At 50.2% G+C, this 14,959-nt stretch overlaps 2 protein-coding genes across 2 annotated transcripts in view; both read left to right on the top strand.

The window, feature by feature from the left end:
* The first annotated feature begins 5,042 nt into the window (after positions 1-5,042).
* Positions 5,043-14,333, top strand: ENPP5 (ectonucleotide pyrophosphatase/phosphodiesterase family member 5). Its single transcript, XM_028721637.2, is given in 6 exon segments — positions 5,043-5,223; positions 11,209-11,337; positions 11,340-11,381; positions 13,944-14,051; positions 14,054-14,262; positions 14,265-14,333. Coding segments are annotated over 6 exon segments (738 nt in total).
* Positions 5,097-14,959, top strand: part of CLIC5 (chloride intracellular channel 5) — a 64,565-nt gene continuing 54,702 nt past the window's right edge. The window contains exon 1 of the mRNA XM_028721861.2: positions 5,097-5,179. The gene's annotated coding sequence lies outside the window, so the exon portion shown is untranslated. The remainder of the gene's footprint in view (positions 5,180-14,959) is intronic.

Raw genomic sequence — 14,959 nt, 5'->3', positions numbered from 1 at the left:
TGGCGGGTGGAATGATAGCACTGATTTCAGTGACTTAGCTGGGATGTATGAGCTCAGCTGGCCCTTAAGGTAGGGTCACCAGACGTCCCCGTTTCCTGGGGACAGTCCCCAGATTTGCGAATAAGTCCTCGGACAAATTCCATCCCCAGAATGTCCCTGGATTTCATCAAATGTCCCTGGGAAATGCAGCAGCGGCAGTCTCAGCAGCCCGGAGCAGTTGGCTCTGGCTGGCTTCAGGAGCTGCTCAGAAGTCCCCATGAGATGGTGGTGCAGGGGCTCTAAGATGCAGCTTCCGGGCTGCCTCCACCTTCCCTGAACCCAGCAACTAAGCTGGGAAGGGAGGCTTCATGCTGCCTATCGGAGCAGCCTCCCAAATCCTACTTGTGTGCAAGCAGGAGTGGGGCGGGGATCTTAGCTGTGAAGGGAGGCTTCACGCTGTCTATCAGAGCTTGCGTGCAAGCAGGAAGGGGCAGGGATCTCTCAGGAAAGGGGAAGCCTCCCTTCCCAGCTGAGGGATCCCCACCCCCTCCTGCTTGCACGCAGGTAGGAATGGGATTGGGGCTGCTCTGATGGGAAGGGAGGCATTGGGCTGCTGAGCCTTGCTGCCGCTCTTGGACCTCCTTCTCCACCTTCCACGCCTGACCTACCACACCGCTTCCCCACCACCACCAAAGAACCAACAACTCAGGGGCTGCGCAGGCTCATGGAGAAAGGAGATAGAAGCCTCGGAGGAAGGGGAAACGTGGTGGTTGAGGTCAAGGTGGCGGCTGCCCCTCTGCCACCGCCATCACTGCAGCATCAACATCCCAAACGTGTAGTATTTATTTATTTATTTAAAGTGTCCCCGGATTCATTGAAAAAAATATGGTTACTTTACCTTAAGGAATCTGCCTGGCTTGTGCTCTGGCAGGTTAGGGGGGAATGCAGAACAGACTTAGTGGGAGGGGAAAGTCCCATTGCTCAAGTTGACATGACAGTTACTTAACACTGCATTAGATGCAGCTGGACCCCAGTTGTTCAGGGCTTTATATATAGAAACCTTTAGCCTGGCCTGGTTGCATATAGGCAGGCAGTACAGAAGTTTTAGCAGAAGTGTTCCCTATTGTCGGCTAGCTGGAGCTTCGAGGCAAGGCCAAGGTTCAGCCCCATGTAGAACACTTTGCATTAATCCAGTCTTGAGGTTGCCCATGCACAATCCAGATGCAGTTGTAGCTGGCATATACTGTAACAGGCAAAGGTGGTAAATGGCACTCCTAGCCAGTATAGTCACAAAGCTGTATCTGGGAGTCATCCCATTCCCCCAAGCTTTCTTTCTTTCTTTCTTTCTTTCTTTCTTTCTTTCTTTCTTTCTTTCTTTCTTTCTTTCTTTCTTTCTTTCTCTCTGCCCATCTGGCTGGGTTCCACAGGGCAGGCGTCACTACTGAGAAGGCCCTCTGCCTGGTTCCCTGTAAACTCCCTTCTCACAGGGAGGGAACCGCCAGAAAGCCTTCGGAGCACACACACACACCCATCCCGGTGGAACCTGCCCCAGCCAGGAAACAGCCTGCCTGCAATTTTTTTATGTTAAGTAGTTTTTATTAATTTTCAATTACAAAAATCCAATATGCGCCAAATTATATTAATACCAAATAACAATACCAATTCAAATACAAATAAATTACATAGTCAATTATACATTTTGTATGGCTTACCATGCGCTGTACTTCAGGGTCTGATTCCCTTTACTGTAATGTTTATGGGGAAAAGGGAAAATTTATAAGAGAAGGAGCCATCCTTTCTTCAGGACTACTTCCTGCTTCTTCTATGGGGTGGGTGGAAGTCCTGTTGCAACAGTCTTGAATAAAGATCAGGCCTACTGGCTGCTGTTTTGCTCCTATATTCCTGGCTGGTGTCTTTGTTTAGCAATCCAAATGAGCCCAAGGATTTTCCTTTAACAGGGTCCAGGGAATTACAGGCTTCACATCTGTTCTGGGGAAAGCAGTGGAAAGTGCTATAAAATATATGATGACTGATCACATGAAAGAACAAGTTTTGCAGAAGAAGAATCAGCATGGCTTTTGCAAGGGAATGTCCTGGTTAGCTAACCATTCTATGAGAGCACCAACAAGGATGATGTAAACAGGTGATCCAGTTTACATGGTGGGCTTCGATTGTCAAAATAGTTTTTGACCATGGCTATGAACACATAGGGACGCGGGTGGCGCTGTGGGTTAAACCACAGAGCCTAGGACTTGCTGATCAGAAGAAGAGAAGAGTAGAAGAGTTTGGATTTGATATCCCGTTTTATCACTACCCGAAGGAGTCTCAAAGCGGCTAACATTCTCCTTTCCCTTCCTCCCCCACAACAAACACTCTGTGAGGTGAGTGGGGCTGAGAGACTTCAGAGAAGTGTGACTGGCCCATGGTCACCCAGCAGCTGCATGTGGAGGAGCAGAGACGCGAACCCGGTTCACCAGATCACGAGTCCACTGCTCTTAACCACTACACCACACTGACTCTCAGAAGGTCAGAAGCTCAGAAGGTCGGTGGTTCAAATTCCCGCGACGGGGTGAGCTCCCATTGCTCGGTCCCTGCTCCTGCCCACCTAGCAGTTCGAAAGCACCTCAAAGTGCAAGTAGATAAATAGGTACCACTCCAGCGGGAAGGTAAACGGCATTTCTGTGTGCTGCTCTGGTTCGGCTTAGTCCTGCTGGCCACATGACCCAGAAGCTGTACGCCGGCTCCCTCGGCCAATAAAGTGTGTTGAGCGCTGCAACCCGAGTCGGCCACGACTGAACCTAATGGTCAGGGGTCCCTTCACCTTTTATGAACACATGAGCATTTCCAATTGAATTCTGTCTCAGTGTTTCCTGTCCACACTAGTAGGCAGCACTTGATGCATCCTCACCGTTGTCTCTCACCTCTGCAAGGACCTCCCTCCCCTCCCCACACCGTAGGGACCTGAGGTCCACGTGTGTGAGAGGTATTTGTTTACATGTGTCCTAGGCCATTTTTAAAAGGAAGCTTTGAGATAACATGTTTTCTGATATACCAGACTTGCACTATCACTAGCCCTGGAAACAGCAGGCCAGGGTGGCCAAGGGCACAGCCTTCTTTACTAAATTGCTTATTCAAAATAACAGGTGATTAAGCTGAGTTTCTGGCAATTGTTGTGTCTCCATATTCCTTGAAGACGTGCTCCTGTTTCTTAATATGCTTTACAACTGGCATGTCCAACTTTTAGTAGGCTGTGATCTACTATTCAATATCAAAAACTGGCAGTGATCTACCACCCTCCAAAGTCATTTAAGTTTATTAAATAAAGAAATAAATGGATCTTTATTTCACAGATACAGTAGTTATGTTTGGATATCATCATGATGGATCCAAATAGTTATTAGATGGACAAGTAACTAAACAAGTGAGAAAAGTCAAACTATATTTTTATATTAGTTTACACAGATTGGAGGAGCCAGTCAGAGTGCACCAGGCTTCTCCATCTTTCTAATACTGTTCCTTTAAATCGCAGTTGACTTTGGGTCAGCACCCCCATCCCTCCCCCCCCCTCTTTCCCCTGCTGTTGCATTAAAGCCTTTCCCTCCCTCAAACTCATGGAGTACTAAGGGGGCTTTCCCCATGTGCTTTGTTCTTTGCCTTCCTCACTGCTTGTGGAGAAGTTGCGCTCCTTTCTTACTCGTTTCTTTGCATTTGAATTTGCATTTGAACTAGCGGGTGAGCAAGTGCAGAGCTTTTCGTTTCCTTCCATATTTTTGCACAAATACATTAGTTCTGTACTTCAGTTGAAAAGCAATATTAAAGTTTGGTGGGAGTGATGATTCTTGTCTACGCTCTACTCCTCATATTATTTTATGCATTCATAATGTTTGTAAGAACGCCTAGGCACTTTGGAAAAATGATCTATACAGGGAATTGTTATGTACTAAAGTTCTCACTCTGGGCCAGCAGGGGGACACTGTAGATAGTTTTCACGCAGGTCCACATATGCAAATAAGGGATCGAAAGTGACGTTCAGTGATTGGATAGTTACAGAAAGTTGTTACTGTTGCGTTGTAGTGGAGCTCTATATAAGCAGGTTGGCTGAACCCTTCAGTTCAGTTCTGTTCTGGCCTGTGAATAAACAAGAGCTGTTTGAAGAATCACTGTGTCGTCTGATATGCTCACCCACCACTTAATAGGAATGCTGCCCCCCCCCCATCCTGCAGCATGAATTCCCTTTTTGTATTGGGCATCCACCACCTTCTCCGCTATAGAGATGGATGGCTGCTGCTTCTTTCTATACAGGAGTCACTGTGCCAGGCAAAAGGAGGCTCGACTAAGGAGGCTGGATTCCATCGCATGAAGCTAAGAGACAAGATGGGGGGAAAGCTGCCATAAAGCACAGCCTCCTCCCCCCCCCCGGCGAACCTGGGCTGTGGTGACACTTCCATGGGTGTAGCCAGGATTTTTGTTGGGGGGGGCAGAACCTCAGGTTTGTATTGATTGGGGGGCAGCTGCTACCTGCCCCCCCCGGCTACGCCCATGGACACTTCTGGGGGGGGCATAGCACCCAAAATGCCTGAAAGGGCACCCTCAGCCAGGCAGGGGCCCCAGACTCTGAGCTTTCCTTTACAAGAAAGAAAAAAGAGAGGAGCGGGGGGGGGGGGGGCCTGAATCACGGGGCAAACTGCCTCCCTCCAGGATGAGACGGGGGGGGGGGCTGCTGCGTCCCTGCGTAGGGCAGCGGGGGGGGGGGGCACACACCCTGTCTTCTCTGTCCAGCCTTTGCACGCCTTCACGACTGGCTGCGAACTTTCCTCCGCTTTCCTCGCTTCCTGGTTTCGCGAGCTTCTCCCGCAGTCAAGCGCGGGACGCGAACTCGGCCAGGCGAAGAGGCGGAGCCCGAGCGGGGGGGGTCCTCCTTCACCGCGCAGGCGCGCTCAGAGGGAAGAGGGGGCCTTTCCCCCCCCGCCACCTCCTTCTCGTCCCGGGCCTCCGGAGGCCCCGGAGCTTCGCGGGCCGGGTCCCGGGCAAGAGGAAAGGGTCTTGAGGCGGGCGCCTCAGGGATGCCGCTAAGGAGCGGGGCTGGCCGGGGTGGGAGCTGCAGAGAGCAGCCTTGCGGGGCGCCCGTGGCGGGACGTGGTCAGGATGGAGAGCAGAAGGACCAGCCCTTCGCCTGGTGCAGCTATTTCACCAGGAGGAGGTACCAAATGACCACGGCAGAGCCTCAGTATCATGTAACAGCCCGTAAGGAATGATTGGATGCAGCACTTTATCTAGAATTAAAAGAACACCTCTTAAAATATTGCAGTTGGGCTAGAAGCTTAATGATAATAATTCCTTTATAGCTTTTCAAACTGACTTGTTCAGCAGATTACAGGGAAATTGTTTTGGAGCAGTGTCGGGATATTTCGGTAAGAGCCTTAAGTATTGCTCGTTTCGAGATTCTCTTCAAAAATCTTAGCAGTGATGTTCATATTTCTGTGGTGGCCACAATGAAGAAGCCAAACTGAGCCCATACCGACTTGGAAAGTGTGTGCCTGCGATTCAGCCATAATCTAGTCCTGCCTTCCCCAATGTGGTGCCCATGGGCCATAATCCAGTCCTGCCTTCCCCAATGTGGTGCCCATGGGCCATAATCTAGTCCTGCCTTCCCCAATGTGGTGCCCATGGGCCATAATCTAGTCCTGCCTTCCCCAATGTGGTGCCCATGGGCCATAATCCAGTCCTGCCTTCCCCAATGTGGTGCCCATGGGCCATAATCTAGTCCTGCCTTCCCCAATGTGGTGCCCATGGGCCATAATCTAGTCCTGCCTTCCCCAATGTGGTGCCCATGGGCCATAATCCAGTCCTGCCTTCCCCAATGTGGTGCCCATGGGCCATAATCCAGTCCTGCCTTCCCCAATGTGGTGCCCATGGGCCATAATCCAGTCCTGCCTTCCCCAATGTGGTGCCCATGGGCCATAATCCAGTCCTGCCTTCCCCAATGTGGTGCCCATGGGCCATAATCCAGTCCTGCCTTCCCCAATGTGGTGCCCATGGGCCATAATCCAGTCCTGCCTTCCCCAATGTGGTGCCCATGGGCCATAATCTAGTCCTGCCTTCCCCAATGTGGTGCCCATGGGCCATAATCTAGTCCTGCCTTCCCCAATGTGGTGCCCATGGGCCATAATCTAGTCCTGCCTTCCCCAATGTGGTGCCCATGGGCCATAATCCAGTCCTGCCTTCCCCAATGTGGTGCCCATGGGCCATAATCCAGTCCTGCCTTCCCCAATGTGGTGCCCATGGGCCATAATCCAGTCCTGCCTTCCCCAATGTGGTGCCCATGGGCCATAATCCAGTCCTGCCTTCCCCAATGTGGTGCCCATGGGCCATAATCTAGTCCTGCCTTCCCCAATGTGGTGCCCATGGGCCATAATCCAGTCCTGCCTTCCCCAATGTGGTGCCCATGGGCCATAATCTAGTCCTGCCTTCCCCAATGTGGTGCCCATGGGCCATAATCTAGTCCTGCCTTCCCCAATGTGGTGCCCATGGGCCATAATCTAGTCCTGCCTTCCCCAATGTGGTGCCCATGGGCCATAATCCAGTCCTGCCTTCCCCAATGTGGTGCCCATGGGCCATAATCCAGTCCTGCCTTCCCCAATGTGGTGCCCATGGGCCATAATCTAGTCCTGCCTTCCCCAATGTGGTGCCCATGCGCCATAATCCAGTCCTGCCTTCCCCAATGTGGTGCCCATGCGCCATAATCCAGTCCTGCCTTCCCCAATGTGGTGCCCATGGGCCATAATCTAGTCCTGCCTTCCCCAATGTGGTGCCCATGGGCCATAATCCAGTCCTGCCTTCCCCAATGTGGTGCCCATGGGCCATAATCCAGTCCTGCCTTCCCCAATGTGGTGCCCATGGGCCATAATCCAGTCCTGCCTTCCCCAATGTGGTGCCCATGGGCCATAATCTAGTCCTGCCTTCCCCAATGTGGTGCCCATGGGCCATAATCTATTCCTGCCTTCCCCAATGTGGTGCCCATGGGCCATAATCCAGTCCTGCCTTCCCCAATGTGGTGCCCATGGGCCATAATCCAGTCCTGCCTTCCCCAATGTGGTGCCCATGGGCCATAATCCAGTCCTGCCTTCCCCAATGTGGTGCCCATGGGCCATAATCCAGTCCTGCCTTCCCCAATGTGGTGCCCATGGGCCATAATCTATTCCTGCCTTCCCCAATGTGGTGCCCATGGGCCATAATCCAGTCCTGCCTTCCCCAATGTGGTGCCCATGGGCCATAATCCAGTCCTGCCTTCCCCAATGTGGTGCCCATGGGCCATAATCCAGTCCTGCCTTCCCCAATGTGGTGCCCATGGGCCATAATCCAGTCCTGCCTTCCCCAATGTGGTGCCCATGGGCCATAATCTAGTCCTGCCTTCCCCAATGTGGTGCCCATGGGCCATAATCCAGTCCTGCCTTCCCCAATGTGGTGCCCATGGGCCATAATCTAGTCCTGCCTTCCCCAATGTGGTGCCCATGGGCCATAATCTAGTCCTGCCTTCCCCAATGTGGTGCCCATGGGCCATAATCTAGTCCTGCCTTCCCCAATGTGGTGCCCATGGGCCATAATCCAGTCCTGCCTTCCCCAATGTGGTGCCCATGGGCCATAATCCAGTCCTGCCTTCCCCAATGTGGTGCCCATGGGCCATAATCTAGTCCTGCCTTCCCCAATGTGGTGCCCATGGGCCATAATCTAGTCCTGCCTTCCCCAATGTGGTGCCCATGGGCCATAATCCAGTCCTGCCTTCCCCAATGTGGTGCCCATGGGCCATAATCTAGTCCTGCCTTCCCCAATGTGGTGCCCATGGGCCATAATCTAGTCCTGCCTTCCCCAATGTGGTGCCCATGGGCCATAATCTAGTCCTGCCTTCCCCAATGTGGTGCCCATGGGCCATAATCCAGTCCTGCCTTCCCCAATGTGGTGCCCATGGGCCATAATCCAGTCCTGCCTTCCCCAATGTGGTGCCCATGGGCCATAATCTAGTCCTGCCTTCCCCAATGTGGTGCCCATGGGCCATAATCCAGTCCTGCCTTCCCCAATGTGGTGCCCATGCGCCATAATCCAGTCCTGCCTTCCCCAATGTGGTGCCCATGGGCCATAATCTAGTCCTGCCTTCCCCAATGTGGTGCCCATGGGCCATAATCCAGTCCTGCCTTCCCCAATGTGGTGCCCATGGGCCATAATCCAGTCCTGCCTTCCCCAATGTGGTGCCCATGGGCCATAATCCAGTCCTGCCTTCCCCAATGTGGTGCCCATGGGCCATAATCTAGTCCTGCCTTCCCCAATGTGGTGCCCATGGGCCATAATCTATTCCTGCCTTCCCCAATGTGGTGCCCATGGGCCATAATCCAGTCCTGCCTTCCCCTATGTGGTGCCCATGGGCCATAATCCAGTCCTGCCTTCCCCAATGTGGTGCCCATGGGCCATAATCCAGTCCTGCCTTCCCCAATGTGGTGCCCATGGGCCATAATCCAGTCCTGCCTTCCCCAATGTGGTGCCCATGGGCCATAATCTATTCCTGCCTTCCCCAATGTGGTGCCCATGGGCCATAATCCAGTCCTGCCTTCCCCAATGTGGTGCCCATGGGCCATAATCCAGTCCTGCCTTCCCCAATGTGGTGCCCATGGGCCATAATCCAGTCCTGCCTTCCCCAATGTGGTGCCCATGGGCCATAATCCAGTCCTGCCTTCCCCAATGTGGTGCCCATGGGCCATAATCTAGTCCTGCCTTCCCCAATGTGGTGCCCATGGGCCATAATCCAGTCCTGCCTTCCCCAATGTGGTGCCCATGGGCCATAATCTAGTCCTGCCTTCCCCAATGTGGTGCCCATGGGCCATAATCTAGTCCTGCCTTCCCCAATGTGGTGCCCATGGGCCATAATCTAGTCCTGCCTTCCCCAATGTGGTGCCCATGGGCCATAATCCAGTCCTGCCTTCCCCAATGTGGTGCCCATGGGCCATAATCCAGTCCTGCCTTCCCCAATGTGGTGCCCATGGGCCATAATCTAGTCCTGCCTTCCCCAATGTGGTGCCCATGGGCCATAATCTAGTCCTGCCTTCCCCAATGTGGTGCCCATGGGCCATAATCCAGTCCTGCCTTCCCCAATGTGGTGCCCATGGGCCATAATCCAGTCCTGCCTTCCCCAATGTGGTGCCCATGGGCCATAATCTAGTCCTGCCTTCCCCAATGTGGTGCCCATGGGCCATAATCCAGTCCTGCCTTCCCCAATGTGGTGCCCATGGGCGCCACAGCAAGGTCTTCTGCCTCACCAGATTTTTTTTAATTAAAAAAAATAATGCAGTTGGTGGGACTCCAACTCCCCCCCCCCCCCCCGCTTGCTTTCCCACTTGGGCCATGAGGCATTCTTGGGGAACTGGGGCGGCAGGCAGCTGAAACCTCTCCAGCACTTTGCTTTGAAGCACGTCCATCTGACTGCAACAAGTGTCCCCCTCCCCTGGCCCCTTGTAAGAAATTAAATAGTGACACTCCCTGCCCCCCCCCCCTGTGTTTCATCAGCTTTGCAGAGTGTGGAGGGCAGCTGGTGCCACTGACTTGCTCAGGCTGGGAAATAAGAGTGCATTTGCCTGTGTCGTCCTTGCAGGATGTGTCGCCTGCAGAAAGCAGCTGGCTCCGTTCCATGAAGATTGCGCACTTGTAATGCACTTTGAGCTCCTTACCTTTCCCAGCCTAAGCGTAATCCTAAACCTACCCTAAACCAGGTGTCAGCAACCTTTTTCAGCAGGGGGCTGGTCCACTGTCCCTCAGGCCTTGTGGGGGGGCGGACTTTATTTTGAAAGGGAAAAAAATGAATGAATTTCTATGCCCCACAAATAACCCAGAGATGCATTTGAAATAAAAGCACACATTCTACTCATGTAAAAACCATCCGCAGGCTGGATTTAGAAGGCAATTGGGCCAGATCCAGTCCCCGGGCCTTAGTTTGCCTACCCATGCCCTAAACTTAATCTTGAGCATGACTTTCATTTCAAAACAGAAGTAGGGCAGTGCTGGAACACGGTGCCTGAAGTGGGCCATCTTTTCCAGTCAGTGTTTTGTTTTTTGTTGTGAAGAGAGCACAAGTTTTCTTTCAGTCTGAGTTGGTGACTGAGGAGCAGGGTGACTGCAGCTGTTTTGGCAGAAATGAAAGTCTGGTGAACATGGTAGGCTTGGTCCCTTTAAAGACCAACTCCCTCTTCTCAGACGCCAGAGATTGGTCATGGAAGTGAGTGGTGATGGCGTAATGAAGGGAAAGAAGCTTGCTCTTGGCACCTTCTAGGCACCTGGGGAGAATGGTGAGCTAGTCTTGGCTGGGCTCTGGCACCTGGAAGGATTTCTACCCCTCCCCCAACTAGCAACACTTCTTCCTCTCGCCCCATGTGTACACTTTATACTGGTTGGGGACCCTTGAACTGGTCCATTATTACTACCTGAGAAATACTCGCCTAAGGCTTAACTGGGATACTGGGAGCATGCAACTAGTAATTATATATGGGTGGCCTGGAATTGCATTTAAAGGGCTCTGAACCTATGCGCCAATATGTATGTTCACTGAATTTACATGCCCCACAGCAAGGCGGGGAACTGGTGCGACATGTAAATGCTGCATACACACAGGCCTGTGTTTATGTAAAGAACCTAACATATGATGTGTGATTTTTGCTCATCACTTGTCTTGTTTAAATTCAGCTTGAGTTGCGGTTGGTATATCATACCATGAACTGGCCTTACATATTATGTTTATTGTGACACTTCGCTTTATAGCATAAAGCTGTAGCTGCTTAACACTTTATGCATCTGATGAAGTGAGCATTACAGGGGGAAACTGTATAGGTCAACTCAGAAAAAAAGCCACATTGAATTCAGTGGTGTTTACTTCCAGGTAAGTGCATGTAGGATTGAAGACTTGGACTATGAAAGCTCATGCCACAATAGATTAATTGGTCTTTACAGTGTTACAAGACTATGCACGTGTGCTTAATATATTATGGTTGCAATGGTTGTCAAGTTAGGCTGCTTAAAATCCTATTGAAATCTGGGAGAACAGCAAGCAACTGACCACAATCTTGCAGTAGGTGGATTTGTTTATCTATTAGCTACACATTTCTTGACCACCAGCTTCTTCTTTGTGCATGTAAACCAAACAATTTCTCAGGATCCTTCTATTAAAGCCTTCTTTTTGGATTTTATCTGAAGGGAAATTTGCTGAAGTATAAAATGCATTAGCCAATGTTCATCCTCACATGCGTGTTGATAAGAAGGAGGATATCCCAAGTAGACTGCATTTCCAACACAGCTGTAGAATTCAACCCATTTTAGCAGTTGCTATGAAGGATGGGAAATCTTGCAAAACAAATCTGAATTTGTATGCAAGTATTCTTTCATTCACCTTTGAACCTGCTTTGTGGGGGGGGGGGGGGGAGAGACACCAAACTCACAATTGAAAACCAGTGTGATTCAGTAAATATAGTATGTTGTGCTTAGCCAGAGTTAGGTTATCCCACTTTACCCTACAGTGTTACAGATTGAGGTTGAATCCAGACAAGACAGAAGTACTGTTTTTGGGGGACGGGGCGGGCTGGTGTGGACGACTCCCTGGTCCTGAATGGGGTACTGTATTTTTCGCTCTATAGGACGCACTTTTTCCCCTCCAAAAATTAAGGGGAAATGAGTGTGCGTCTTATGGAGCGAATGCAGGCTCCTTGGCTTCAGCGATAGCAACGCGAAGCCTCTGAAGCTTCGCGTTGCTTTCACTGAAGCCTGGAGAGCGAGAGGGGTCGCCTGAAGCCTTTGGAGCGCAGCGGGACCTCGCGCTGCGCTCTGAAGGCTTCGGGTTCCTTTTGCTGAAGCCGGGAGAGCAAGACTCTCCTGGCTTCAGCAGAGAGGGAGAGCTGCTCAGCGCCCCTTCAGCGAAGCGGGAGGAGAAGTGGAAGGGGCTCCGTTTCTCCTGCCGCTTCGCTGAAGGGGCGCTGAGCAGAGAGGGGAGAGAATCCCCCCCCCCCGTTCTCCCCCTCTTATGGTCCGGTGCGTCCTATAGAGCCAAAAATACGGTAACTGTGCCCTTAAAGGACCAGATGCGGAGGCTGAGAGTCATTTTGGACTCACCGCTGTCCATGGAAGTGCAGGTCAATTCTGTGTCCAGGGCAACTGTCTACCACCTCCATCTGGTACACAGGCTGAGACCCTCCCTGCCCACAGACTGTCTGGCCAGAGTGGTGCATGCTCTAGTTATCTCCCGTTTGGACTACTGCAATGTCTTCTATGTGGGGCTACCTTTGAATGTGACCCGGAAACTACAACTAATCCAGAATGTGGCAGCTAGACTGGTGACTGGGAGTGGCCGCTGAGACCATATAACACCAGTCCTGAAAGACTTACATTGGCTCCCATACATTTCCAAGCACAATTCTGTTGGTGCTGACCTTTAAAGCCCTAAACAACCTCGACCCAGTATACCTGAAGGAGCGGCTCCACTCCCATCGTTCAGCCCGGACACAGAGGTCCAGCTCCGAGGATCTTCTGGCGGTTCCCTCACTGCGAGAAGTGAGGTTACAGGGAACCAGGCAGAGGGCCTTCTCGGTAGTGGCACCTGCCCTGTGGAACACCCTCCCATCAGATGTCAAGGAAATAAACAACTATCTGACTTTTAGAAGACATCTGAAGGCAGCCCTGTTTAGGGAAGTTTTTAATGTTTGATGTTTTATTGTGTTTTAAATATTCTGTTGGGAGCCGCCCAGAGTGGCTGGGGAGGCCCGGTCAGATGGGCGGGGTATAAGGTACACCTCAATACAGTGGTACCTTGGGTTACATACGCTTCAGGTTACATACGCTTCAGGTTACAGACTCCGCTAACCCAGAAATAGTACCTCAGGTTAAGAACTTTGCTTCAGGATAAGAACAGAAATTCTGCTCCAGCAGGAGGCCCCATTAGCTAAAGTGGTGCTTCAGGTTAAGAACAGTTTCAGGTTAAGAACGGACCTCCGGAACGAATTAAGTACTTAACCCAAGGTACCACTGTACTACAATTGTTCATCCTTCTATTCCCCTGCTAATAATGTAACATTGCTGTAAATTAATGTTCAGAAATGAACTTTGAGAACATGGGACTCTGACTGCAAATGAGATCTTTGGTTATCAACTTGCTAATGTTTCATTAAAAAAGCAAAGTGCCAAGATACACACCTGGCAGCTATGGTAGTAATGTCCAAATAAGCTCTTAGAAGGTTTCTGTTGCTTCAGGAAGCTTTGCAATGCTTCATAATCTAATAATTCTTAGAAATGTGTTGTGCTCTGTGGAGATCTAGGTAAAATACTGCTTTTATAGAGAAACCCAACAGTGACATTGTCTGCCTCTGGAAATATGTAAATTGGTAAATGTTTCACATGTATCTTGTGCCATAGGATTTTATCAGTCATCTTAATCAGTTCAAACTTAATAGCCACATTAAAGTCCTCATATTGTGCCAGTTCAATAACTCCTAGTCATAGTGATACATAGTGAGTTAGTGTGGTATAGTGTGGTATAGAATGGTAGACTAGGACGTGTGGAGACCAGGGTTCAAATCCCTCCTCAGCCATGGATCTCACTGGGTGGCCTGGGCCAGTCACAGTTCTCAGTCTAACCTACCACACAGGGTTGTTGTGAGGTTAAAGTGGGGAGAAATAGAACCATGTACTTGGTGGGTTATAATAAATAACTAAATAATAAAATCTTGATGTCTGAGAAGTTTGGGGACTAAAAACCCAAACTTATCTATAGAAGTATATCTGTTATTACTGATATAACCGAGGTCATATGACTGCATGTTCCAGCAGTTGTTGTTTTTCTGGGAAAGAGGTCTAAAGAGTCTAATAGTCTCTTGAAACATAGCTGTATACATATGAATGTCAAAAGATGGCAGTAAATGAGAATTTGTTTGTTCTTTTTCAAGTGAGTAACTACGGATGTGACAATGTGCTACCAGATACGCAGCCTATCTTCTTAGCTCATGGGCCTGCCTTTAGAAAGAACCTCACCAAGAAAGCTATGAATTCCACAGATTATATCCCCTTTTGTGTCATCTCTTGGATACTACTCCACTGCCCAACAATGGGTCGCTTGACAATGTGAAGGATCAGCTTGTTAGTGCCGTCCCAAAAGAGCCACAACATATAAACTATCAGCAAGAATCATATGCCTGTTTTATTGGAGTTTTTCTTGGCAGCATACTTGTCTTTGTCTTTCTTCTAGTGTTCATAAAACATTTACGGTAATTCACAGTGACTAGCCAGGTCTGTGGGTACAAAATGCTGAAATAATTGAGCCATTGCTTCAGACTTAATGCTTTCTTAAAATAAAAGTATTGCTCATAAGAAGCCTTCTTAAAAATTGTATATGTGTATGAACAAGAGCAGTACCATGTGAAATCTCCTGTTCAGCTAGGGTAGACAGCAGAACATTTGTGGGAAGGGTTAAAAGCTTTTATAGAGAAACATGGAAGGCTAAGTCACTGGAAATCTGAGATGGAAATAATCTTAAATGCGCTTTAAGCTTTCAGTCTTCTAACTTAATCAAATAATTAATTTTATAACTTGCAGTTCTGCAAGTTGTAAAAAGTGGAAATCACACATTCTATATCATGCATGCACAGATTGGTTTAAATTGCTATGTATAAGAATTTTTAGTGGCGCTGTGGGCAAAACCTCAGCGCCTAGGACTTGCCAATCGCATGGTCGGCGGTTCGAATCCCCGCTGCGGGATGCGCTCCCGTTGCTCGGTCCCAGCGCCTGCCAACCTAGCAGTTCGAAAGCACCCCCGGGTGCAAGTAGATAAATAGGGACCGCTTACCAGCGGGAAGGTAAACGGCGTTTCCGTGTGCTGCGCTGGCTCGCCAGATGCAGCTTGTCACGCTGGCCGGAAGTGTCTGCGGACAGTGCTGGCTCCCGGCCTATAGAGTGAGATGAGCGC

Source organism: Podarcis muralis, chromosome 3 (assembly GCF_964188315.1).
Source record: "Podarcis muralis chromosome 3, rPodMur119.hap1.1, whole genome shotgun sequence".
Taxonomy (NCBI): domain Eukaryota; kingdom Metazoa; phylum Chordata; class Lepidosauria; order Squamata; family Lacertidae; genus Podarcis; species Podarcis muralis.
This window is presented reverse-complemented; position numbering and strand designations above follow the sequence as displayed.